Genomic DNA, 27,732 nt, shown 5'->3' on the forward strand with positions numbered 1-27,732 from the left:
GCACAGGGGACATGGCGAAAACAAGCCTGGCCTGAAACGGATCACTCAAGTGGAGATCACTCGCTTGTCCTGCAGGTGTAACGATTGGGCTTTCTGGGCTGAGAGGATGATACTTTAAATCATCATTAGAGTCTCTGAATGCGGCTGATTACATTGGAAAAGCACGTTTGGATTGTGTTGCTTGTGCTTTGTGGGTCTTTTTATTGGTTTCCAGGACCCCCTTGTAAATGAGGCCTCAGTCTCAATGGGCAAATGACAGGAACCGTGCACTAGTACTACTACTGAGAATAATGCCTCTGTTGAAGAGGCGGGTAGGGCAGGGCAGCTGCTGGGGTCGAGGTGACAGATATATCTGAAGTGCAGTCACAGTGCCGTGCTCATGGCTGAGCTGGTATAAATAGCTCTCCCTGTTCTACTCTCAGCCTCTGACATCATGCCGTGCTTTGAGAAAAAACTGAAAAGGGCTTCCTCTGTGCCGTGCCGCAGCCAATCACAGACACACACATGGGGACCAGGACCCAGTCAGAGCTCTTTCGTAATGGAGAAGCCACACGTTTCACTGGCACTGCCACTCTGTTGCGAAGCTGTGAAGGGGCTGGAAGGCAGTGTGGTCTAGTGGTTAGAGCCGAGGGACTGGGAGGCAGTGTGGTCTAGTGGTTAGAGCCGAGAGACTGGGAGGCAGTGTGGTGTAGTGGTTAGAGCCGAGAGACTGGGAGGCAGTGTGGTCTAGTGGTTAGAGCCGAGATACTGGGAGGCAGTGTGGTGTAGTGCTTAGAGCCAAGAAACTAAGAGGTAGTGTGGCCTACAGTACTAAGTATCAGGAATATAATATCCTTTTATGATCCAAAATGTATCTTTGTTGAATTTCATTTCCCTCTGAACTACAGATAATTGAGATCCTCTTAAATTTCAGGAAATAGCAATAACCACAGAAAAACAATGCTCATTAACGTACAGTGCCACCAGAGGAGACTTACCCCATCTGCTGGTAAAAAGCACTATGCGCAAGGAGTTTTAAAAGTTCAGAGGATACCATAAAAAACACAGGCATCTAAAAAACAAAGTACAAACTTTATTGTCTTTCTTTACAAAGGCACACGCCTTGCTTTTTTAAACAAAATATAATAGCTTCTCAACGACCACATGGGACTTATCCCGTTCAACATAAACCATGAACAGAAAACAAAAAACGTTCTGTAATATGGAAGAAAGAGAGAGAGAGAGAGAGAGAGAGAGAGAGAGAGAGAGAGAGAGAGAGAGAGAGATGCTAGACTATTCCAAATAAGAACTACAGAGACTGATACTGACATGGGGGGGGGGGTTACACAACAACTGCTGGGCATACACACTCACAGTAAGAAGAGCTCAAAATCCTTAAAAAAAAAAAAATCACAAAGTTAAGTGCTTAAAGTATTCATCCCATGCTGAAGCCCCCATCCCTCCTAAACCTTTGATATGTTTGTGCCCCCCCCCAACATAAAACAACCGGCTTTCGATAGAGGAAATGTGTCTACTAGCCCCTACCACCCCCCCCTTCAAAATCGTTTAGACTCGAAAAGGATTCATGATTATATATCCACATGTTTAAATCCATACATGCAAATAAGCTTGAGAGCATTCTTTCTATAAACCTGTTCTATAGCATTATTTTAATTACAGAATGCATTAGAATTGTCCGACTGGTTTGTTTGAGAGCAAAACTTCTCGAAAAAGAATCCGAACAGCCTCAAAGAGTGTACTGTGACTAGAGTCTGAAACAAAGCAGTCTCAGAGCAGACAGAGAGCGTGACTAGAAGAGAGAGACAGAGAGAGATTCATTTACAAGAGCACAGTATAAATCTTTAGACATACTGGCGGGGGGGCAAGCATGCATGACTTGATTGCTTTAATAACAGTAATAATTATCATTGTGTAGTTTGATTGTACATTTCATTTTGTCGTTATTACAAATTGCCATACAGTCAGTGTGTGTGTGTGTGTGTAGTTTCCAGTTGAATTAGATTCATTGTGTGCAGCTCTCCATTCCTACTGGGGGAGGTGAAGGACGAGGCTGCTACTGAAGCAGCAGGCTTCAGTATTCAACAATGGGTGTTGATTAGACCAATTAAGAGCCAAGCTAAAGGAACCGTTTCTGTGAGCGCACCTCACGTTATAGAACAGAGCAGAATACCAGGTAGAACACAGTGAGCTCCCACACTCCCTGTACTGTGGGGATATTTTTAAAAAGGCAAAATGACGTTGAATTTCCACGTAAGAAAACGTTGGGGAAAATATACAGTAGGACGGACTCATTTCCACTCGGGCAGGAGGACGAGGACGAACATATAGACGGTAGTGAGACTAAACGATACAGAAACACACACGCTAGCGAGAACTTGTATATACCCAACTCCAAATGCCCCACACGCACACGGTCTAAACACACACACAGTCGAACCTCCTCTGGGGCTCAATTGGTCGTTATGTCAGCTTTTACACTGCATCATACCACACGATAACAAATATATAAACTAGCAGGCTGGCCAGTTCTGGGTGTAACAAAAAAAAACCAAAAAAAAACAAGGACTTAGTAAATGATTTACAAAAGTACCAAAATGAAACAGCAATCGATTCAGACAAACGGTTTGATGAGCAGCCCTCGCGTGCTTGTATCTACACATGAATTGTCCGATACTTCGCACCGTCCCGCGATGAAGTAGGGTACAGCATATTAAAAAGTGGGGCTTAATATTGATCAGGTACAAGTGTGCAGATAGAGACACACTGTAATACACACCCTGTGTTAATGGACTCATTAGCCCATTGCGTTTTACTTGTGGAATAGCTTATTCTGTGGTAATACCCTGACCACACAACAGCTTATTGCTTCAGAAAGCAGCACGGCAGTCTTTCAGTTTTATACAACGCAATCATCACGGCTTCAATAAAATGTAAACTTGCCTAAGAGCTGTTTTGTTTTTAAGTAGCATACAACACGTAGGGCACCGCAAGACTGGGCAACTGTATGAGATTTGAGTGGAAACCCTTAGAAAGTGTTCCTTAGGGGTGTGTGTGTTTATTAATCCAGTATGCACAACATATCCGTGAAGCGCACCCAACAGACATAACATTTCCTCTATCCTAAGCCTGAAAATGATTCCCTCACAGTGTCCAGCTGTGCAAAGCCTCCCCAGAACTTCACAAAATACAAAACAAACAATAATAAAAAAAGGAAAAAATAAAAATGAAAAGGTGGGTTGGGTTAGGGTTTGGGCAGAACATTGATTAAAAAAAAAGAAGAATTCCTTGTTTTAGTTTTGTACAGTATCGGTAAGGTCTGAAAAAAAGACCTATTTGCGTTGGGTTGAAAATCGAGCTGACACTCCACGCCGAATGGATCGTCCCCCAGCAGCGGCGCGAGCAGCAGCAGCAGCAGCAGCAGCAGCAGCGGGAGCAGGATCCTCCAACTCCTCCTTCCATCAGGGCAGCTCCTTCATCCTCTCCCCCTCGCTGTCCGACGCCGTGTCCGAGTCGTGGCCGAGCTCCGAGAATGCCCTGACCGGCGTGACGATGACCGCTCGCCGCTGCTCCTCATCGCTGGGCTTCTCCTGTGTTCCCTCGATGTGCTGGATTGCCTGGGCAGAGGAAACAAATCAGCACCCAGGCACAGCCTCGGAGAAACTACCAGCTACAGGAGACCTCAAGCAGTCTGAGTGAGAGGATCTGACTGTTCACACCATGCACAGCGATTACAGAGAGGCACCCTGAGCCTACACACCCAGTATGAACTTCTTAGAAATCCCAACGAAGACCGGACTGAGGAACAGGAAGACACAAAGCATTGCTGCTGCTCTTTTTGCTTTTGAACTGGGAGGAGATGTAACAGAACACTAACTGGTTGACTTGTCTTTTGTGAAAGAAACAACAAGGGTTACATTGAAAAAGATAGAGATCTGTGTATCGCTACGATACGTACAGCCAAGGTAATCGGCTTCTTGCAAACACTACTAGCCCCGTCTCCCAGCTCCCTACCTGCACGATGGTATCCAGGTTCTGTCGTGATGTGGACACTGTGTTGATGACGGAGGTAGGCCCCATGGTTACCACGGTGACGTGATGCGCTGTTGGGGGCGGGGCTGGCACGATGACTGTGGCGTGGTGGGTGGGCTCAGGGGGAGAGGCTGGCAGCAACAGCTGACAGGAGGGAAAAAAAACAGTGCGCAAGAAGAGGTCAGAGGCAAGTCACACATGTACGTTTAATTAGTGCTGGAAAAAATATCTGAATATTCTGTAGTGATTAAATTGTGTGTGAATGTGCTTTTATAGTCATTTAATGCAGTATAGTCCAAGGTTAGACGTGGCTGACCCTGAGACAGGGGGAGGCATTTTCAAAGACAAGATGGAAGCGCCCTGCTGAAAGCAGCACAAGGTGGAGGTCAGAGAGCAACACCCCCTTTCCCAGAGAGGAAGTGTGTGGTTGGCGCGCCGCCGTGTGTGAGGAGAGAACGACTACCTTGATTATCAGACAGAAACCAGTCGGGTTGAAGGGGATTCAACAGGTATTGCAAAGGTATAAAAATCAAACATTGTAAAGTCTTTTCACCTCTTTCACATTGACTCCATGGATATCTGTGCTTTCTGATGCAAACATATGCACTGAGCTGTACTGAAGCCTTGTCAGAAGTCAGTTTGAATATCATCTATATGACTGTATTGGAGGTATACCTTTCTTGTATGTAAAGTGTTTTTTAATCAAAGACCATTTGTCAGCTCAAGACAATACTTTTTGACATGTATTCGGATACAAAAAATCAGCTGTTCGTATTCGCTACAAATAACAAAAATACCTTGCACTTTACCATCACCAGAATTTGCGAGAAAATAGCATATATAATGACTTTTATTACTTTTTGAAAAATGAACGAATATTTAAACTGTGAGCAAATATCCAAACGTGAAATTGTCCCAGCACTACATTTAATCCAACATAAATCAATTTAAGTTTAGAAAATAAAAGCTATAAAAAACTGCTACACTTTTATAGCAAGAGCTCTGAAAAGGAAAGTACTTTAACTGTTTATTAGCATTCTTTTTAAACTGAAATGTGCATCTTTTGTCAGGCTGATCCCAGGACAACCACAGATTTGTGATTAATGTAAAAACTTCCCCACACAAGTCTACACTTTAATCAAAGAACCCTAAACAGCCGAGCAGAGCAGCTGTGTGAATATCAATTCAGTTCAGAAACACTAAAAGAAAGTCAGTGACAAACTCCAGTGACAAGGTCTTCACCTGAACTTGTGAGGCTTTTTTTAGCATGCAAGCGTTTTATGGTTCATCATGAATACTGTATTTTACTCCAAACACATCGACGGAAAGAAGACTCCCATTGCAAAGCACTTTGATCCACACCTGGTTTTACTATGGGGTTTACAATCAGACACGCCTGAGCTTGTTACCTATACTCGCTGCGTCTAATCAAGCTTGCATTAAAACCTGGACTGGGTGACACTGCTATACAGTGGGAGTGCTGTTTCCAGCCCTGTAATTAACAGCAGAATTGCAGGCAGTGTGTTTGCTGTGGAGCTCTGCTGACCTGGCAGGTCTGTGCGGGCGGCTGCGTCTCTCTCTCCCTCTCCAGGCTCTCCAGCTCTTGCTCCAGCTGCACCTGCTGAGCGATCACCTTCAGCTTCTCGGGGTACATGTGTGCCTCCAGAGCGCGCGCCTGCCGGGAGGGGGCAGAGTTCAGTTTTGTATACCTTTAGCAGGAGAGTGGAGATGGTGCTGCATACTGAGGTCTATCATCTCAGCAGTTCTTGAATCTCCATGGAAATTAACCAGAGGATCAACTTCAAATTTCTTTACAAGAGGAGTCCACAGTGAATGGAGATCCCTAGCCGCCTCGCACAGGACTGCATGCCACACGGTGCGTTTGGTAGAGAAAGGCACGCAGACACAAACCTGTCGTGCTACCTGCTGCTCACCTGCTCTTCCAGCATCATCCTGACGCCACGCTCCTTATCCAGCTGCTGCCGGAGCTCGAGCATCTCCCTGCGCAGGTCCTCTGCCTTGTCATCCTCCAGGATATCCGGGGAGCCGATTCCCTCGTCCTTCTCCTCCGTGCGTCTCCGCTTCGGGGACGAGCCGCTGAACTCCTGGGGGGGCGGGGGGGGGGGTTAGAAACAGACCTTGCGCTAATTACAAGTACAATTAATTCCGAATTGCGCAATTCCTATTGGAAAAGCTGCATGTCATTTTTTACCTGCGTGCTCCGATCGCAGATTCAAAATTTCCATCTTGATTCCAGATTAAATTTCTCGTTTGTTTTTTTTTTGTTTTGGTATTCATGCTCAGTGGATGGTGGTGCCAATTTAGCACTTTAAATGAATGCCAACATTTATCACAACACGGGCCTCGTGGTAATAAATCAGATCAAATCAAATAAATCGACACCCCCAAAGCAGCAAGCCAGCCGGTACCTGGATGAAGCGCTTCAGCTGCGTGTTCTGCTGCAGCAGCCGAGTCTTTTCCTGCTCCAGTGAGAAGATGTACTCCGCTGTCTGCTGGAGAATGGCAGCCTGCAGGGGAGGAGAGATGTTTAAATGAACCGCACTGCACACAGCTGGGAACTTTCAGTGAGCTAGGAGGTCTGGAAGAAGGGGGTAGACCATTACAATAACTGCATTCATTCAAGTGCTACCCCCGCCCCCCTCCCTCTGGCCTGAAGGCACAGATTAAAACTGCGTGCCAAAATGACTTCATAGAGCAGCACATGCCAACTCTGTTCTGCCGAGTTTCACATGGCACGGGATGCGTCTGATTAGAGACTCCAATTGCATAGCAGTTTGACACTGCTGGTTTCACTAGCAGTTTAGTAAGACACACCTGAGCTCGATACCCATGTGGCCTAATCAAGCTTGCAGTAAAACCTGTAATGGGTGAAAACTGCTATGCAAGAAATCTTACTCCCATCGCTGGAGACACACAATGTGACAGGGTTAGGCAGGCAGGCTGCGACGGACCCAGGCGATCGCATCATCATCATCACACCTGCCTCCTCTCATCACAAGACAGGCCCAGCCCTCGGGTTAAGGACTGCTGCTGGCTCCAGGAGGAAGCACACAAAGCCTCCTTTTAAAGTGCAGCTACACAGGCACTGCAGCTGCTGCCCCTCCGGCATGGCATCTCTGCTGGTACACACTCACCTTGCTGAGCTTCTCCCCGTCAGTGTGTGGGATCAGTGTTTTCAGGGACTGGAATCCTGCATTGATGCTCTGCATGCGCCGGCGCTCGTTGCTGTTGGCGATCTCACGCCGGATGCGCCGCTCCTGGTCCCGCTGGGTCTCTGGCGTCAGCGGGATGTTGGCCAGGCTGCAACAGGAACACGGAGTCACCATGCATCAGAACCACGGCCACGCCAAACAAGGGAAGGCAGTTTAAACACCAGGAGCCATGGGCACAGACATCAGTGGTTGCTGATTGTAGGTTAGGGTATTTTAATACACACACCATTTTAAAAAAAAGCCACCACAGATTCCTATTCACATTTTCCATTTGCGTGTATTTTTTTACAGTTTTGATAAACTACACGTTTTTTATGCATGAAAACACTGCTTCGCTGACAGTCAGACCAACAAGTGTACTACAGACTTTTGTGAACATGCAAGTTACAAATACAGCTGTCGCTTAATTGCCACAATCGCCCAAACAAACACCCCATCTTGTACAGTGCGGCAGAAGGACTCCCTTGTGGGTCTACCTGAAACCATTGTAAAGCTGTCTAAAGCAGAGGATTTACTTACGTTACAAAAAAATCAAGAGACCAGCTGGGAATCATACAATAAGGCTTTCCGCCCACTTCCTTTAAACCACTGTCAGGGCCTTCCAACAGCAATTACAGACGAACACTCAACACACAGGGAAGAGGAAGAAGTGAAAACTGTAAGCCACTGGAAAGCATGTTCTTACAGGGGGCTACTGTGGAGGAAGCAATCACGCTGCACCTTCATCTCAGGACAGAACGTCAAACAAACCAGGAACGCAGCGGGCATCACTGCCACTGCTCAGCTGCAACAGGGTCCAGTTTAACAGCAACCCCAGGGACCTCCTTTGGAGCCAGACCCTGGGGACTGCAGTGGCAGCTGAGGACGGAGAGAGAAAGGCTTTTCATTTCAGCTGTTAAAAGAGAGACACCATGTGTGGTGCTGAACAGCATCATCTGAACTGTGAACAGGTGCCGAGCAGCCTCATCTGTATCTGTATTTGAATGAAGCTGGCCAGTGTAAAGGCAATGCACCGGGCCAAGATTAGTTCTAATCAGAGCATGGGAACTCAGTCTATAAAGATGTGATATCGAATAACAAAGAGCAAATTCAGGATAAAACGATCAGATGCATGTAAATGTAATCCTATATGCAATATAATCAAGCCCATTTTAAATGCCAGTAAACTAACAAGAGTTCATGCACTGTACAAGTTTCCTGAGGGGGGGGGGGGGTGCACGTGAAAGGTGTAAACGAGAAATGGGACGTGTGAGAACGTGCATTGGGGATACATTGCACAAGCTCCTGAGAGCAACGCTGGAATTCCTCTGAAGATGTTTATTAGAACTGTTATCTCCAGTGCTTCCTCAGCTGGCTGGCTACAAATACAAACCCTACAAAAAAAAAAAAAAAGTGAGCTACCAGAGGACAGGTGTGCCATGCAGACAGGGTTGCTGCTTTTGTTTTCTCAGGGTTGAACTGCTGCAGCACAGCACTTCTGCAGGAATGGTATGTAGTGACCAGGCTGTTGGCAATAGCAGCCCCCTGGGCACAGCTTCCCAACCCGGTGCCAGATGTCTGCTGGTTTCCATTCCAGCTGAGCTCTCAAACCCTGCCCTAGGGTTTGCTTAAACTGCAATCGAGCAGTGGCAACGCTAACTGCGTAGGGCAAGTAATTCGTTACATACAAGCCAACATTCACAAGAAATTCACCTAACAAAAATAAGTCAAAGGTCAATAGGCATTCAGAGGCCAAAAACGTTTCCTGCAATTACAGTACCCGCTGCATCCCGACGACTCCAGCGTTATTAAAACGTTGATATGGAGTATGGGAGGCGGGGATGGCAAGACCTCCTGATGACAGCACACCAGCATTTCACACATTCATGACCTTTTTACTTTAAAACGTGTCAACTGAATTGTTGAAAAACACAAAGAGATCAGTAATGCATCACAAAAACAAACTACAATAAAACAAATCGCAAAGGTGCATATGCGCATAGTGTGTGCACGCCTTTCACTTCGCTTAATGACGCCATATTTCACCATGTTATAAAGAAATCCAGTAACGTGAACCAAATCATTCAACGCCAACATTGCACGAAAGGTGGTGTCGCAGCGTGCTCACTGCGAACAGACTACAAATCCCTGTGTTCTTTGCGGCTTTTTATTCAGAAAGGACTACATTTCCCAGTCAGTTTAAAAGCACTCCCCCTCCTCCTCCTCTACGTCAATCCCTCCGCCTCCCTCTCCTTGGAGAGGGCTGTAGACATAGAGACAGGCCCGTCTCAAACACGCACACACCCCTTTTATTAAAGAGTACTTAATAAATCTTTGCCGAAACGCAAACTGCTAAAAGCACAGCCGACTCACACTCTCGAATCGAGCACAGCTCCCTTCCTGTGAAGCGAAACCCGACATCTGGCGCAGTTCAAATAATTTTAATCGGACACGGCGAGCCTCTGCGCCATTACGAACAATGCGATGCAGAATCAGATTTGCAGGCAGCATGGCACAGACGGCAATTAGCACCCAGCCGCACGGCAACGCGGGGCTAGCACAGTAAAAACCAAGGGTAATGTGCCGAACAGACCCTAATGCTACCAATATCTTTGTACTTTTTCCCCCCACGTTCATTTCCCAGCAAGATAGATGCAAAATACATATTTTTAAAAAACCAACAAAAAAAAAAAAACACCAACACACAACAAGCATGGCCGCAAGCAGCCACAATACACGACTCCGTATACCTCGCAAAATAAGCTCCCAAACCGACAGAAATTCAACAGATATACGGCTAAAAAAAAACGTTTTTCGAAAGAGGGGACCCATATACAGCCCTACAAATGCAAATATGCTGCATCTGACAGGCCGGGAGTTAGCAAAAGAAATCTTCTTACAAGCGACCAGCCCTTTACTGCCAGCAGCATGGCTGTGCAGCAGGCGAACCACGTGGGTTATGTTTGCTAGGCACACAAAATCATATCAATTTCACCCCGAAATGAGCAGAGTAACGATAATCCAGCGTGCTCTGCCCCATTAACACCCTGTTGCCGAGCGCCCAATTAATGCAATTAAACACCTCGAGGCGACTCCTCACGTCCTGCGCCCCCCAAAATAATGCACACACACACACACACACACACACACACACACACACACAAAACGCAAATCACCAATCAAGCGTGCCTCGCCGAGCAGGCGGGTGTGATAGTGTTACTAATGGGGGTAATTATAACGTTACAGATAAACATAAATTAACAGTACACACCTACAGAGACCCCCGATCACTTCTTTCTCCGTTTTTCTGAAATGCTGTAAAGACGGCACCTTCTGACTCGGTACCATGAAATACTCCATGCTTTCGTCCCAGTTTCGATTCCGCTGTTAGCTCCCTTAATTTTCTTGCACGATTCCACGTTTTTGTTTCTTTTTTTTTTTTTTTGAATTGGTGTTGTAAGCCTCCGTGTCGTGTGCGCAAGTTGTAATGTTATTCGCCTCTCAGCTGGTGGGATTTCCTCTGCGTGTGTGTGGCGCTCTCTCTCCCTGGCTGTATGTACGTGTGCGTGTGTGTACTTTCTGCAGCTGATCAGATGTCTCCTACAAGGCGGGAAACAGCTGGTAAGAATCACCCAGCACTGCCAAAGCCTCCTTCCGCAGAGTAAGGAATTGCATGTAAACAAAGGACTATTTAAACAGACAAAACAAAAAAAAAACAGACTCGTGTGGAAAAGGATATGCGATGCTACTCCTAATGTATTTACTGTGAAAATGCATGCGCTCTTGCAGAAGAGTGGGGCAACCGGCAGGGGGCGATTTAGCCGCTTTGCACTAGACTAGAGACAAAACGTGAATGGGGATGGTGTGTGTGCGTGTGTGTGTGTGTGTGTGTGTGTCAGTGTAATTGTCTTCATTCGCCACTATGAAGTGATCCGGCCTCATCAGCTGACGAGTTGGCAAGGGTCTGGAAAACAGCAACAAAAACAAGGGAGAGAGGAGAGAGAGAGAGAGAGAGAGAGAGAGACACATGCAAACAGCTGAACATGTACACCATTTTAGGGATGAGGAAACAGTATGAGCGAGAGAGCTCTGCACAGCCGTGCTGCGTACCGCCCTGCTGCTAGCGTTGGTATACCGCATAGCAAAAACACAAAATGGGAGCGACGAGACGAGCAAGAAACCAGGAAACGTGCGAGAGAGTTTAAAACGCGCACGCACAGCAGCGTAAACACGCACACGCCAATAATTCAGCATAGCGATTCTTGGTATTAGCACGCTATTAAACTGAGTTACATAATACTCAAAACAAACTCGTAGTCTATCAGCAATAGTGCATTTTGAAAGCTGTTTTTTTGTTAGTGTTGGAATTAGGGTATTTTAGTATTCAGTAAGAGGAGTCACTAGCAACACGAAGCACTGGCATGTGCAGCCTGCGTCTCTCCCCAATGCCGCTCCTCTGTAAACATTTCTGAATTTAAATGCTCTATTCTTTTTTGCTTACGCTGGTGCTCAATTAATGGAATAACGCTCTAGTGTTGTTCAGTGGGAACATCCTGTTTTCCCTGTGTACACTGCAGTTATAAAACTGAAAAAAAAATGCTAGCTGATTCATTTTTAATTAAAAATCTGTCGAAAGAGCGAGGCATGGCGTTTGCTTTTCTGCCAACCTTATCGTGAGGAAATGGAAATTAAATACAGCATATAAGATTATATGTTGGTATTAAGATTTTTACATTCTGATTCATTTTACACGTCACCAACTTGCATCATCCCATCGCGACAGCAATGAAAACATTTTATTAATTCCTTTATCTCGGGTTAAATAGAAACAATACATCAAAACAGATGAATAGCAATACAAATAAGTAACCATGCCACGAATACAGCCGTGCCAAGCCATTGCATAACATACAGCAGGAGGGATCAGTACTGCACTGAGGTCGAAGGCATCGCACCTGGAGACAGACCACACAAGAACCTGACAATGCAGACACCAGCACCCCTCCTCTGTTCACAACAACCACCACAGCAGCATACTGACTGCATGGAAAGAGTCAGTGAGGGAATGCAGGTGAATCACAAGGCAATGACAACAATAAGAAGCACTAAATGGCCACTTCATCCCGCCCTTCCACTGTGTCCCATATGCAAAACCAACGTTATATTCAGAGACAGCCGACGTGGTGTCAAATGCTTTACGCAGTAAAATCTTCCCACCAAGATATCAGTTTTAGTCTGCACAGCCACCAATACCTGCTCAAGGTTTTATGTAATGCAATGGAGAATCTCTACACTATATTGGACCTATCTCTTGGTGGCTGTTAATGTAAGGTGTTAAAATGCATAAGGATGTTAGGCAACTTTCCCCCCAAGCTCCCCACAGCCAAAGCACCTTTGGATAATAAATTCTGCAATTAAACCTCTAAGGAGGTAAACAAATATTTTAAAAATCCAATTGCATTGCATCAAGGCTCTGTTGTTTGTGATAGTAGGTTGTGTAGTGGTTAGAATTCTTGCATTTCGCCTCTGGATTGATTCTGACCTGGTAACTACAAACTGATGAAAACCAACCTGACTAGCTACCAGTCCTAAACAGCTGGAAACCAGCCAAATGTGTCAGAGAATCACTTTAGGTGTTTTAGGTGCATTGGCTGCTGCAGTCCTGCTCTGTATGTATTGAGCTTCTGGTTCCTGTGCCTCGGCCACAGATAACTATTTGCACCCATAATACCCAACTTAGTTGTGGGACTGACTCAGAAAAGATATAATAATAATAATAATGATTTAGATGGAAAAAATTGAAGCAAATTTTGCTCTAGTGGAAACAGAATTTAAAGTGGGCTTGGCTAAATTATCTTTTGACCACATGTCACTTGAACTGACCAAGCAAAAGAAAATGACACAAGTAAAGCCAAGTTTTATATTTTAGTTTAACCAATAAATACGCACATACAAAGCAACCAATCTACTCATATTATTTTTCTTTGCAACATCAAAATTAATCGCTTTTGCAATGCAAGGTATTATGCACCATAATTTACAATTATTTGAGGTTTGTTATTAAGGAAATGTTATCGCTGTTCTTTATTATTATTATTATTATTATTATTATTATTATTATTATTATTATTATTATTACTAGCAAAACAGACACACGGCACGGTCTTCTTTTAAAAAGAAAAAATCCTAGCGCTGCTTTGCAAAACAATCCCTGGCCCGGTCTGAGGGGCGAATGGGCGGAGCTGCAGACGTGCGCTGAGCTGGCAGAGTCTGGGGCTGGTCTTGGAGGAAAGGGAGACACGGCGGGCTGACGGACTCTGGTCGGGGCTTGTCTAAACCAGACAGCCGCCTCGAAATCTCCTCATCGCCCGTCCCTGTACGCACCAGCGGAGGAACCCAGGGGCGACGGTCAGACGTGGGAAAGACTGCAGTGGCACCCTCCCCTCCCTCATCCTCCGAGCCCCCCCGCGACCACCATCGCCAATAAGCGATGCACTTTATACGCGAAGTCTTTTTTTTTTTTCTTCATTATTTTTATTTAAAGAATGCAAGGTTACTCTGAACTCGGGTTTCTGAATGCGAAAGGACGTGCATATATTTCTTGGAAACTGACAGATGCCAAAAAAACCTTTTTTTTTTAAGAATCGATTTTTCTTGTGAAGTATTTACAAAAAAAATAAATAAATAAACCCAGATGGTTTTCAACGCGATTTTCTACTCTTTTTTTTTGAACGGCGAAGGGAGAGACCGTTAAATTTTTTTTTTATTTTTATAAAAAGCTCGTTTGCAGCAAAAGGATTTAGAGAGAGAGGGGGAAAAAGTTTACCAAAAAAAAACAAAAAAAAAAAAAAGAGAACCGGAGATTACGACCTTTCAGCGAGACCGGGACATTCCGAAGGTAACCCTACATTTCACATGCTCTGCACAGCGCACCGGGCGTGCAGACTTTACTGTTAATTAATGTAGGTTCTTTACTTTTTAATTGTGTTTTTGTTGTTGTTGTCCTTGCATTAGTTGAGATGTGGCATAGTTTGGAGAATGCGTGACCTAGTTTTTCGAAGACGAGCAAGAGGCACTTCCATCAACACGCATTGTGTTCCTTACCCTGTTGTACGTGCCTCTGTGCACTGTTTATAATGCTTGAAGCACTGTGTTTATAATGCTTGAAGCACTGTGTTTATAATGCTTGAAGCACTGTGTTTATAATGTTTGAAGCACTGTGTTTATAATGCTTGAAGCACTGTGTTTGCTACACAGATTAATGTCCAGCACGTGATGTTTATAATATTGTGTACCGAGTAGTGGTCAAAACCTGTCATTCACTTCACACTCATTTTACCCTAAGAGTTATTTACAGTGTTAGTGTGTTAATGTGGGGTGCTTGAGTTGTGAAGTCACAGGGAGCTGTCACCCTGCTCTGTTGGGGCCTGTGAATGCTGGATAATGTAAACAAACCGAACTGTCAACAACACCCAGACCGCTTATCTGTGGAAGAAGAAAATATCCAGACACCAACTGATTTTATGTGCGTGGAAACAGAAGCTGATTGTTTAGGGAGCAGGGGGTTTGCCACGAAATGCAACAGTGACAGGGATGTCCCGACACACGCGATGGTTCAAACCTTGTATGACGGTAATAAATTCACGATAGACTGTTTTTTAAATGGACAAACTTGAATGAGGTAGGCGGAGGGCATGTGCAGTATTCGTAAATCAGATTCATCCACTCACGTGTGAGTTCTCTATCCACATTGCTTTCCGGTGCACGTCCGGCAGTATGGATGTTGTGTGCATTGGGACACTCGCCAGTATTCTGTGCCAGGCTACACATTCAGTAACAAACTAAAACTGAACACCTCTGTGCTAATCTGTGTTTGAAATTGCTTAGGCTGGTAATGAAAACCTGGAATCACTCAAACCGCTATGCAGTGGGAGTTCTTCTGGCAGTTTAGCAATCCAGCCCAGATGTAAAAGTCACTGCTGATAAACAAACGCGAAATGTGTCCTCGGATAATCCTGGGCTTTGTGAAACAGTCAGGTTTCTAATGATCTTGCTTATTGCACTAACTCTCAGCAGAAGCTGCTTTCCCCAGCTCTCTAGGAGAGTCCCCCGCATGGCGTGCTTCGACAGCGGGGGCCGCCGGGCTCCTCCTCCTCTAATTCCTGTCGGAGGTGGCCGCTGGCTGGGTGAGCCGATGTCTGGGTCGTGGGCGGAGGGAGTCAGGGGGGATGAAACGCATCCAGAGCCTGGGAGGGGCCAGCCACTCAGCTGAACACACAGACGGAAAGGACACGGAGGGAGAGAGAGAGAGAGCCTGCCTGCAGCTAGGAGGGGGGATCTGGTTCGAGCCGCTCAGCAATGGGCAGTAGGAGTGAGGTGGAGAATTGAAGGGAGGTTGTTGATAGTGGTCTAATGTCTGTTGGGCTTGATGTATTGGGTTTGAGTAGCTCAGTTATGGTACCAGTACCTCAAACGTGCAACACTTCTCTTGCAACACCTTCAAACACTCATAGACTGCGAAATCTGAAAATAGCGAGTTCTAACATCTTGGAATCTCTGAGGAATTCCTATTTCGGTGGTGACCCTCCTGTCAGCCAAATATGAGCAGAATCCCCAGGCAGAGCGGTCAAAGGCTTTCTCAGATCAGGCCGTTGTCTATATTCATCCTGCAGACCCCTCAGCTATTGCTTTCTGCACAGTGTGGAGTGCGTCACTGACTGCTGTGAATCCCTGGCACGCAGTGGAAGTGAGGCGTGCATTGGCAGCCAATTCAGTTCTGCTTTGAGGAGAATAGGCACTGTGTCCAGAACAGAGGCACCGGGAGGCAGTGAGATCAGGGGTGTAGAGCTGAGAGACTCGGTGGCCGTGTGGCTTAGTGAGTATTGCTGAGGGACTAAAGGCAGTATGGCCCAGTGGTTATGGTTGAGACTAGGAGGCAGTGTGACCAAGTGGTTAGGACTATTAAAGAAGGACTTGGCTGCATTGAAAGCGTCACTGCCACTGCTGTAGTGTTGTGCTTCAGCACGGAGAGTAAAGAAATTCAGTCTGTCAGCAGCTGCATTTCACTCTTATCTTTCAGGCCGTGTCAGGAATAACAGAAAGGATTAAGCAGGTTGAAACTCCCCAGTAATTAAGTGGTGGAGGAGGAGGAGGAGGAGGGGGGGGTCGAGTGGAAATTTCCTTGGGGATTGTGCAGGCCAGATAGCAGTGGGGATGCATGAGCTCTGCAGCTTTGAGGAACTCGAGCGGTGCCTCCTTAAATCCCACCTCCCGAACGGTCCTGCCTCCCAGCAGTGAGGCAGGTAATGCTCTATTACAGCGAGGCCAAGAGAGTGCGGCTCTCCCTTCCTATGCTCTCGGACGCGAAATTCCTCAGCGTCTGAGAGTGCTGGCTTCATTCCACCGGCAGCACGGTAAGCCTGCCAGCCTGATTGCCAGCTAGGGACAGCTCTGCTCCTGACGTTTCTTTTTTTTTTTTCTTTCTCCTGGCCACCAGAGTCTGACAGGTGTCAATCGTGTCTTTCTCTTTGCCTGCCTGCCTTGTCTACTTTTGGGGTTATATTTTGAATCTGACTCAATTAGGCAACCGACTCTGTTTGTTCTCACAGGAAATAGTAGAGGTTTGGAGGCTTGCTGTACATTCCTTGGGTAACAGGCAGGAGAGGGAAACGGAGAGACGGTAAATACTATGGAGGAGAAAGGGAGGAATAGATAGATACAAAATTGAAAACACACATTACTTGCACGAGGGAGTCCCAACCGCACAGAATGACATGGTAAAGGAGAGGAGGAAGGGTTAGGGACAGAGAGAGAGAGAGAGAGTGTGAAATGGAGGAGAAGGAGAGGCTGTTGTGTGCAGAGGCCCATCCCTAGCTGAGTGGAAACTGAGGTTTCCTGTCTCAGATCCCTCTGCCTTTTTAAGCAGGGAAGAAGGGAAAAAATCAGTTTATTCAGGGTGCTGCGTGTCGGGGGGGTGGGGTGGAGGATAACGTCTGCCAAGACTGAGGTCAAGGGCTGTGCAATAAACCCTGTGAGAAGCCAGGGAGGGAGAGCCAGAGTGGGGCCAGCACTAGGACTGTGTGTGTGTGTGTGTGTGTGTGTGTGTGTGTGTGTGTGTGTGTGTGTGTGTGTGTGTGTGTGTGTGTGTGTGTGTGTGTGTGTGTGTGTGTGTGTGTGTGTGTGTGTGTGTGTGTGTGTGTGTGTGTGTGTGTGTGTGTGTGTGTGTGTGTGTGTGTGTGTGTGTGTGTGCAAACATGTGTGTGTGTGTGTGTGTGTGTGTGTGTGTGTGAGGGGATCCATGCAAACATGTGTGCAATGTGAAATATTCCAGCTGATTGTTTCTAGCTAGTTGCACAGGTTTTCAAATTCTGAAACGGAGCTCCCTCGATTTTTCCACGCTTCAATAATTCACAAATTCGGTTCATTCGCGGTCAGCCCACATCGTCTGTAAGTGGGAAATGTGCTGTATTTGAGTGTGTAAATGGCCTTCTCTAGTTCACTGTTTCCATTATTTCAGTTTGAATTTTCTGATCCTCAAGTCAGATAGTGAAATAAAGAAGCGAGTGCACGACTCTCAATACCTTGTGCCCTCCGAAACGTGTCCTGCCAAGCCTTTTTTCGTGCTGCAGGTCTACTGCAAAGCCACCAGACCCATAGCGCCGGAGGACAACACAGATGTGAGTGGCTTCAGTCCTGCAGGTGCCCTGTCAGCCACAGGAGTCGCGGGTGCGTGGAGAATTGAGCCGACCTGAACCCTTCCCACCCGGGCGACACACGGCCAGTTGTGCGCCGCCCCCTGGGAACTTGTTTTTTTTTTGTTTAAAGTGTATTTTTGCTTATTGTTTTTAATTTCTTTTTTGCTTGTCCGAAAGAAAAAAAAAAACAAAAGCTATTGGAATGTTGTAGCAGCAGCTTCAAGCACAGACAGATTGGTCCAGACAAAACGAACAAACTTAGTTTTCTTTTAAAATTTGGGTTTGTGCCTCGGTTACAGTAACGTGGTTCAGTGCTGCTTAATGAAACCCAGTGAAACTTTGAATGGCAAATTTCTTACATGAGCATATTCCCCATGCTGCACTGCACTGACACCTGGCTATTAAAGGCTGTATCTGTGCTTGCACAGTGAGACTCTCTGTTACCGGATGTCGATGTACAATATCCCGGTGATTGGCTGTACAGACGTGCCTCAATTTTAATAACATGCTTCCATTTAGAAATCCTGCCTAGGGCATACGCTTTTTTATTCAGCTCTATTCAGCAAAGTTTGTGTTTCAGTAAAGTGTTTCATCGCTTAATGATTAAAGGAGTGCCAGGCTGTGATCAAGGGCAAGGTGGGGTATTTAAAACAGAGTCGCTGTTGGTTGATAGAGGCCCTTTGGAGCGTTCAGTGGGGATTCTGCAGCTGTGTTTTTCACGGGGAGGGAGGGGTGGGGGACGAGTTTAATGAGCTTACTGCGTTATTCAAGTCTACTGAAGAATAATACATTAACAAAGTTATATCTGCTGGGAAATCAGGATACTGCAGCAAAATCCTTTTTTTCCCTTTCAGTTAGGAGCAAAGCCGGCGACCCAGCACGTTTGTCCCTCCCTCAGATCATCTTCCTCGCTTTGAGTGAATCGCAGGCTGTAATGGAACACTCCGCCCGCAAAGCCCTGACAAGTGAAGTGGCTGTCTTATGTGAGCAAGTTTGGTCTTGTCAGCTCTGCCGCAGTGGAGTGCTACTCAACACAAGAATATAACCTGAGGCAGAGAAGTGAGAGAGAGGAAAGTGTGGGTGTGTTTGAATAGTGCTGAGGGATTTGGAACAGTACAGAGAGGGGCCTCCCTTGGGGGTGGGGGGGGGGTGCTGCTCTGTGAACTCTGCCCCTGGGGTCACTGCAGCTCCCCCCGCAGAGACAGTGCAACATTCCATATTCTCATTGCTGACACTGACACCGGTCTGTACCAACGCAGAGCTTTCTCGGAACAGGTAGGGACTGATTTAATCCCACTGCCGGGTTGCACAAGTAATTGTTTGCATGTGTCTACCTTTAGCTGTACTGTAGGTCCTGGCATTCTTCGACAGGGAGCTGCGTGCAGGTGCCATGTGTTTCATATACAATGCTAGATTTGCAGTTTAAAAAACTCCTGAGAATTATATCATTGAGGAACTAAAAGTAGATTTGAAACAAACGGTTTTGTCGACTGCTGTTAGCTTGCCCACCATGTGAAAACTGTCAGTCCATTAAACACAGGCAGACACAATTGACCCTGATCTACCCCAAGGATACACCTTAATTTTAAAGTGTTTGTTTCTCAAGTATTCGAGGGGTCGGTAGGGGGGTGGCGGAGGATGGAACAGGACATGTTTTTGTTCCATCCAAGACCTTAATTAAAAAAGCACAATCTTAAACCTGCTATGCGCAGATTAATAAGCTGTGCCAGTGCTCCCAGCGCTCCCAGTTACCGAGCACCGGGAAGAGGAAACTGTCAGTGGGGAGAAGACAAGCCTCCATTGTTAGTGTGTGTACCTTGAAGGCAAGGGTGGGGTTGACACCTTTAATTTAATTTAACAGCATCCCTGGTAATTATTATCACAGGGACCAGCCCAGCACCCAGTCCCGGGTTTCACAGACACCTTCAATTAGGTGTATTATTGAATAATACACCTAAAAGGAATTGAATCGACAATTATTTTATTATTTTCTACCAATTTGGCATGTCCAATTATTATTCAGGCTCAGCTCACCGCTACCACCCCTGCGCTGACTCGGGAGCGGTGAAGACAAGCACACGCTGTCCTCCGAAGAGTGTGCTGTCAGCCGCCCGCTTCTTTACACACTGGAGACCCACCGTGCAGCCACCCAGAGCTAACGCAGCTCTGGGCAGCTTACAGGCAAGCCCGCAGGCGCCCAGCCAGACTACAGGGGTCGCTGTAGTCTGCAGCGTGGAAGGCAGTGGGTTGCAGTAACTCTGTGGTTAATTCAAGTATCATCAATCTGTCTGTACACAATCTCATCTTGATCAATTATCAGATTACTACTATCATGCTGTCCACACTGGAATTAGCTCAAAACTGTCTTTTAAGGCCTGTGTGACATACTTAGGAGCGCTGAAGCTCGTCTCTGAGTTGTCTGATCTCATGTCACGAACAATCTGCTCCGATACAAATCGTTCTGGATTAGCTGCTTGAACAGAGCCTGGCTCTCTGCATGCGTGCATGTTCACAGGGTCTGAAGAGTTCATTTCTGGAGTAGGGCAGGGCTTGTGGGGCGTGTACCATCTGGTTTAAATTTGACAAATTCCTTTGAATGAGTGTGTGTGCAAAGGTCAATGAGGCGGGTCTGAGACTGGGCTGTGAGTGAGTTGTGTGTGTGTGTGTGTGTGTGTGTTGTATATCTGTGCTTGTATGTGTGAGTATGTGTATTTGTGAAGGAATAGGGATTTACACTTACGTGCAGTGGACACAGGTCTCACAAGATGTCCTTTTTTTGAACTGTTTTTGTATTTGCAGCACAGTCGTGGCAGGGGATACAAGTTGTTAGCATACTTTGAGCATAGATTAGCAGCCTTCACGTCAGCCTTCCTGTAACAGAGCCTGCCTGTGTGTCCTCTGCAGCTGGGCTATCTGGGCTCCCTGCCAGGCGTGTCTGTGAGTAGCGCCTGCGGAGCTGCCCGTCGCCGCGGTGATGCTGTCCCTAGACGAGCCCCTGGACCTGAAGCTGACCCTGTCGAAGGTGCGGGGGGCGAGGGGGGACCCCCCTCCGGACTCGCACGGCGCCCGGCAGTGCCAGCTCAAGCTCGCCCCTGATGGAAGCACGGTGATCATGTCAGCTTTCCCCTCTTCCCCGCACACAGGTGAGGGGATTGTAGTACTTTTCTGTCTGTCTGTCGGCTGCCCGTTGTTCAGGTAACGGAACCCCTGAAAATAGGACTCGCCCATTCCGGGTTTTACAACAAGCTTGATTAGCCAATGTGCATAGGGTCCATCCCTGACCCCCTGTGTGTTCCCCCAGGTCAGTCCACGCTGCCCCGCTCTCAGTCCCAGGAGAAGCCTGAACCCCAAAACACAGCCACCCCTGCAATGGGGCTCAGCCTCTCCCCGCCCCCCGGCCCCGCAGAGATGCCTGAAAGGAACGGGGCGTCTCCCAGCTTCAGCAGGGTGAGTACGAGGTGCTGTGAGCACGCTGTTAGCCCAAACGTTTGTACAGTTTTGCCTTGTTTCAGTGTTTTGATGTAATGGATAACAAACACATGAGGAGTGAAGAGATTGTTCTGCAAGACAGGGCTTGACGCTCATTATATTCACACAATTTCACACAGATGTTGTCTCTTAGTTTTTTGATCAAGATGTTCCCTCTCTGTATCATTTTCTTTATACTTGTAAGTCATGTTTCTTTATGATTTTGTCACAGTTGATACATGTCTGATGTTTTTACGGTGCAGGAAAGGTGTGAGCTCTAGGGTTTGATTCATCCAGGATTATCAGTGAATTCATGCAAATAACTACAGTGACAGGTGATGTGCTGCTCCAACCCGCTTAACACAAGTGTTTGTCCTTGTAGGATTCTCCACCAATCCGGTACTTCGAGGGCGGGGCTAGTTCCCAGGGTTTCCAGTTCTTTCTGCCTATTGGTGCAGGGGGCGGGCTCCACCTGCCATCCTCCATGTTCATTGGCCCTCCGAAAGAGAAGCCCGCCTCCCCAGAGCTCGCTGCCGACGAGCAGCTGGCCTGCCGCTGGGTCAAGGTGAGTGAAGCACTGTGGGAGTGAGTGTGCGAGAGAGCTGTTAATGTGACGTGTTCCTGCAGTGCTTCAGTTACAGTGTATGCAATTAAATAAAGTGCATTTTAAAAAGGAACGAAGCAGCACAGACCAGTCCTATAATTACAGAAACATTGCATGACAATGAGTTTTAAACAGTTTTATAATAGCGAGTAATGCCTCCAGGTCTGTGGTGTCCCTCTGTATCAAGCGTGGACACCCGCAGTGTCCAGTATAGTGGAGGGTGTGCAGATTTGGAACCCTAATGGACGTCAATGACAAAGTGAGTTCCACTTGTCATAGAGGGTATTATTTGCTTACGGTGTGCAAGCTGCATGTTCAGTTTGCTGTTTTGATTGTGGAGTGTTCTTGTAAACAACAGCGGCCATGCAGAGTGCTGAATTAACTCTCCTGGGTGACCTGCCCTGCCCTGCCCGGGCCTCTCTCACCTCTGATCCTTCCTCTTCGCAGTGCAACCTGCTCTTTGATTCGCTGCAGGACCTGGTTGACCACGTGAATGATTTCCACGTCAAGCCTGAAAAGGATTCTGGGTACTGCTGTCACTGGGAGGGCTGTGCCAGGAGGGGGCGTGGCTTCAATGCCAGGTAGGAATCCTGTATATAATATAAATAAATATACTATTAGGACTTTTGAGACTTTATTGCAGTCTCTCTGTCTCCTTGATGCAGCTATGATAGTCTCTCTGCTCTCATGCAGCTCTGTTAGTCTCTCTGTGTCTCTCTGTGTCTCTCTCATGCAGCTCTGTTAGTCTCTCTGTGTCTCTCTCTTGCAGCTCTGTTAGTCTCTCTGTGTCTCTCTCATGCAGCTCTGTTAGTCTATCTGTGTCTCTCTCATGCAGCTCTGTTAGTCTCTCTGTGTCTCTCTGTGTATCTCTCATGCAGCTCTGTTAGTCTCTCTGTGTCTCTCTCATGCAGCTCTGTTAGTCTCTCTGTGTCTCTGTCATGCAGCTCTGTTAGTCTCTCTGTGTCTCTCTCATGCAGCTCTGTTAGTCTCTCTGTGTCTCTCTCATGCAGCTCTGTTAGTCTATCTGTGTCTCTCTCATGCAGCTCTGTTAGTCTCTCTGTGTCTCTCTCATGCAGCTCTGTTAGTCTCTCTGTGTCTCTCTCATGCAGCTCTGTTAGTCTCTCTGTGTCTCTCTCATGCAGCTCTGTTAGTCTCTGTGTCTCCCTGATGCAGCTCTGTTAGTCTCAGTGTCTCCCTCACAGGTCTCTCTGTTGGTCTCTGTCTCCCTCCTGCAGGTACAAGATGCTGATCCACATCCGCACCCACACCAATGAGAAGCCGCACCGCTGCCCCACCTGCAACAAGAGCTTCTCCCGGCTCGAGAACCTCAAGATCCACAACCGCTCGCACACAGGTCAGTGCCGGGGCAGCCCGGGGACGTACAGCCCAGCTGCAGTAAAAGCATTGCAAAGTGCAATAAAGCACAGTAAGCATGGCAAACCAGGTAAAACTGCAAAAATAGCATGCAAAAATACAGCGGTAAACATTTATACAGGTTATTCGGGAGACTGCACAGACCTGAACAGTCTGATTTGATGAACCGTTCAACCTTCCTTTTCTGGATCGTGCTCCTCTTGTCCGATGAGCAGCTCCACAAACCTGCTCCTGTTCACTGAACTAGAGGAGCACGACCAGGTCTGTGCGTCTCACCAGATTACACCCTTACCACTTATCCAGGTCTTTAATTCCTTTCAGTTTCTTGAACCTGTGTTTCTCTTCCTGTTCCTTTTCCAGGGGAGAAGCCGTACATCTGCCCGTACGAAGGCTGCAACAAGCGCTACTCCAACTCCAGCGACCGGTTCAAGCACACGCGCACGCACTACGTCGACAAGCCCTACTACTGCAAGATGGCGGGCTGCCTGAAGCGCTACACCGACCCCAGCTCCCTGCGCAAGCACATCAAGGCTCACGGGCACCACGTGATGCACGAGCAGCAGGGGATGCTGCGGCAGGGGGGCAGGGGTGCTGAGGGGCCCTACGTCAGCGGGGCACACATCATCATCCCCAGCCCGGCTGCCCTCTTCGGCAGCCACGCCCTGCAGGGTCTGGGCCGCTCCCTGCCTCTCCCGCTGAGCGCCAGGCCCCTGGACCTCAGCGCGCTGGCCTGCGCGGGCTTGGGGTCACCCTCCCTGGGTGCCCTGGCCAACCCAGTCCTCTCCCTCAACAGTACTCCCGTCGGCCTGACCAAATCGCCTGTGGTCTCTTCCAGCTTCTCCGCCGGTGGTCTGGGGCTGCCCCTTGTTTCTTTGGTGACCGGGGGGTTGTCGCAAAAAAGCAGGGCGCTGTTCGGGAAGCACTCCAAACTGCCTGGCTCCAAGCCTGCCAGCAAGCTGAGACCCAGAGGGGAAGACCTTGGGGGCATGCCGGGGACCGTCCTGAATCTCTGCACCGGGGCAGGCGCTCTCTCCAGCCCTGAGTCGCTAACCCAGGGCTGGGTGGTCATTCCTTCTGGCTCAGTTGTCCTCAAACCGGCCGTTGTAAACTAATCCGCATTCCTGGGGGGGTGGGGGGCAGTCTGTAGACATCAGGATGTAAAGGGGTCGCTCGTCCTGAAGCTCAGAGCTCAGATAACATTTCCTTTCCTCTATACAGATTTCTTAAAGACAACGGTGGACAGTACCACGCGATGGCATTCCTTTTCTCTTGTGCTTTAACAGGGAGGACCATGGTTTTTAGAGGCAGTTTGGCAGAAACCTCTCGCTTTGGACTGGCGGTAGCGCTGTCCATGGAATCAGCTGGTCATCTCATCACCTTATCTGCATTTCTGATTTACATGCAAACACACCAAACATTCATCCGAAACACAAGTCTCACGTTTTGAGTTGCTGCTGTAGTTTTTTTTTTAACAATATTCACAGAGATCTGGCATGTCTGGTTTAAGCTTGTTCACCTGTAGTGGAAAGTGGCTGCTAGGCTGCCAGTTTGACCCCAACTTCTTTGAAGTTGTGCCATTGGATCATTATGGGATCTTTAATGTGTAAAGATGCAAGATTCTTTGAATCCTGCCCTGTCCTGTGCAATCTGTAGACATACTGATAAAATAAATATAAAAAATAAATAAAATAGAACACAACACATATTTGCTTAAATTGGCTCAAACAAGCAGATGAGGTGGAGACTTTAATTCTGTAAAATAACTTGCAGTGGCCCGAAACAAACCCCAGGGGGAGCCATGGACCAGGTCATTCTGAGAGAGTTGAGCCCCTTTTAGGAAGCACCTGTGTTGAGGGGAAGCTCCCACCCCAGGTGTTCCCTAAGAGGGCTTCTGAATCTACCAAGATCATTACTCTGTAGCGACTCCTGCAGGGTCATTCTCCTCCCTGCTACAGCACAGTGACCAGCCTCTCCCTGCTCTCTCCTACTGTAACGAAGGCTCAGACCGGCTATGCTGGGGGAGTGAGGAAAGGGGAGCACTTCAGAAACACAGGGATCATTCCCCAAGGACATTTCAATTGCGTTTTTTTTTTTTTTAAGACGAGACATTTTCTCATGTCGACGTTGCTTTGTTTTTTGGTGTGGCCGTGTTGCTAGCCGGGTGTTGTAAAGCCTAATGCGTGTTGCTGGGAAACCAGACCCCACTTTGCAGGACAAGGCGGACTGGCAGGACAGGTTGCTCACTTCCGCTGCTTAGCTTGGCTCAGCTCCTCGGGGAGGAGAGGTACAGCTGACATACAGCTGGCTTTCCTTGTTGGAAACATGAACGCTCAGCAAAGAACAGCACAGATGCAGGGTTGCTGCTGGAGGGAGAGAACCATCACACGAGTGGATAGAAAAAACATTTGGCTGCCAGGCACCAGAGCAGTAGAACAAGCTTTTAGAAGCAACGACAGAAATGCAGTGCATCCTTGAAACGAGTGGGCACATGGAGCAGGTAATGCAGAAACAGACCTGGACCGCCCCTGTGACCCGTGATGGTCATCCTAGAATCTTGTTACACAGTAGCAGTGCTGCCTCCACCAATCAGTGAACACATTTCCACAACTGCGAAAAAAGTCTCCGACTCTAAGGGCTTTCAGGGTTTAGACTCCACCCCACTGGCCCTGCTGAAACCCCTGGTCCTCCATCCTTCCACTTCACAGACCCGTAAACTTCTCCGCTGAGAAGAAGCCTGCCACTTCCAGTAACCAGGCTGTGACTCAAAGCGTGACTCGTGCAATGGGATCCAAGCCAGGGCCGTAAGCAGGACCGGGGCTGCTCCACAGACCCCGACAAGGTGCTGTCCAGTGCACTGCAGTGGAGCGAGCCAAGGTTGACACGGACCCTTCCTGGGTCCAATCTTTAAATATTAATAATAATAATAATAATAATAATAATAATAATAATAATAATAATGATAATAAGCTGTTTGACCTATTAACCCTTTGAGCACGCACCTGCACTTTAAACACCCTCCCTCTTACTCGTCTGCAGCGGTAGTCTTCATCAGGAGCGTCTTGTGAATGGAAGGTCATGGTTTGTAACTGGTTTGTGTCTGCACTGCGTTTCCTTGGACCCACTATTTTAACTGTAGTTTGGGGCTTTCAGTTTCTTTTTTATTGGGACTGTGTCCCACATAGAGATCTTTATTCTATTTGTTTTATTATTCTATATATTATTATTGCTGTATGTTTCTGAATTAAGCTTTCATCGCTGCTCCTTGACTGTAGATTTGCAGCGGATTGATTATTCGCCTTCAATTCCCAGTGCTGTCGATGCTGCTGGTCAGTAAAAACCAGCGATCCTGGAAACGCATTGCAGGTCTAAGTGTTCAAATGTTTAAAATAAAGGAAAGAAACCCTCAGATCTCAATACTTTATTGGTTAAAAAAAAACATTTAAAAAACGACTCGTTCCAGCTTAGCACTGCCTTTATCCTGATCATCCTAAACCAAAAGTTTTGAATGCTTCTTTTAACTGGAAGGATCAGACGGTCAGGGAATACAGATCCTCGGGCTGCCGCCAATAGCAAAGCCAGCTTGAGACTCGCCAGTTCAGAACCACACAGTTACTGCCGGGACCGTGGAGAGGGCTGCATGCTTCTAGACTAGCAATGTCTCTGCCCTTCGTCCAGTACCTCACTTTGCCATGACCTCCCTGCAGATATCAACAACAATTCGGATTCATAGCTTGCCAAGGAATCACTGACTAGTTTCTCTCCCTCACTCCCCATCCTGGATACATGAGACAAGTACAAAAGGGATGTCTTGGTTTGAAGTGTAAGTATGCTCTAGCAGTGCATGAAGGGTTAATATTAGACGAAGGCCTGTGACAGGGCCACTGTCAGATTTTTTTTTTTTTTTTTTTTTTGCACATCAAGATATTTTTTAATATCAGTATTTTTAATGGTTCGAAGTGCCTTATATTATAGTTAAAATGTAGAGGATATATATATATATATATATATATATATATATATATATATATATATATATATATATGATAATATATATTATATATATCTCCTGAAGTACTGAAGTCACACGTTGCAGAATTTCAGTTGTAAAAGTCTTACTTGGTGCAACATAGCAGTGTGCTCCTGTTTTAGAGGGTGTTGACTATGTCAATGAAAAAAAAAAAGAATAAAGTTGCATTTGAGAAACTGGCCTGTGTCTGACTTTAACTGCAACTTCAGCCACTAATGCTTAGCAGCTACTGTGTGCTCTTTTCACTACCAGCTGTACAAGGTAGCCTATATAAACCACACTGTAATGAAGGGTCTAGTTAATTAATTGAGCGCTCAGTTGGAA

At 46.9% G+C, this 27,732-nt stretch overlaps 2 protein-coding genes across 6 annotated transcripts; one reads left to right on the top strand and one right to left on the bottom strand.

The window, feature by feature from the left end:
• Nucleotides 1-1,052: 1,052 nt before the first annotated feature.
• LOC121331031 (transcription factor AP-4-like) lies at nt 1,053-11,140 on the bottom strand. 3 transcript variants are annotated; one of them, XM_041278133.1, is made up of 7 exons: nt 10,513-11,092; nt 7,185-7,350; nt 6,459-6,557; nt 5,964-6,134; nt 5,576-5,704; nt 4,012-4,173; nt 1,053-3,614 (listed from the first exon to the last, which is right to left on the bottom strand). In XM_041278133.1, the coding sequence occupies exons 1-7, from the start codon at nt 10,599-10,601 to the stop codon at nt 3,459-3,461; spliced, it is 972 nt and encodes a 323-aa protein (XP_041134067.1). In that variant the 5' UTR covers nt 10,602-11,092; the 3' UTR covers nt 1,053-3,458. The 3 variants fall into 3 exon arrangements, with proteins under 3 accessions (XP_041134067.1, XP_041134068.1, XP_041134069.1); XM_041278134.1 differs by lacking the exon at nt 10,513-11,092 and adding an exon at nt 7,948-8,391; XM_041278135.1 differs by lacking the exon at nt 5,576-5,704 and having other exon boundaries at nt 10,513-11,140.
• A 2,357-nt stretch (nt 11,141-13,497) lies between these two features.
• LOC121330901 (zinc finger protein GLIS2-like) lies at nt 13,498-27,584 on the top strand. Of its 3 annotated transcripts, XM_041277840.1 has the most exons (8): nt 13,498-14,139; nt 18,790-18,918; nt 20,840-21,078; nt 21,237-21,382; nt 21,786-21,968; nt 22,455-22,588; nt 23,243-23,361; nt 23,742-27,584. In XM_041277840.1, exons 3-8 carry the CDS (start codon nt 20,910-20,912, stop codon nt 24,491-24,493), a joined length of 1,503 nt encoding a protein of 500 aa, XP_041133774.1. In that variant the 5' UTR covers nt 13,498-14,139; nt 18,790-18,918; nt 20,840-20,909; the 3' UTR covers nt 24,494-27,584. The 3 variants fall into 3 exon arrangements, with proteins under 3 accessions (XP_041133774.1, XP_041133773.1, XP_041133772.1); XM_041277839.1 differs by lacking the exon at nt 18,790-18,918 and having other exon boundaries at nt 13,498-14,203; XM_041277838.1 differs by lacking the exon at nt 18,790-18,918.
• The last annotated feature ends 148 nt before the right edge of the window (nt 27,585-27,732 follow it).

This window comes from Polyodon spathula, chromosome 18 (genome assembly GCF_017654505.1).
Source record: "Polyodon spathula isolate WHYD16114869_AA chromosome 18, ASM1765450v1, whole genome shotgun sequence".
In the NCBI taxonomy this organism is placed as follows: domain Eukaryota; kingdom Metazoa; phylum Chordata; class Actinopteri; order Acipenseriformes; family Polyodontidae; genus Polyodon; species Polyodon spathula.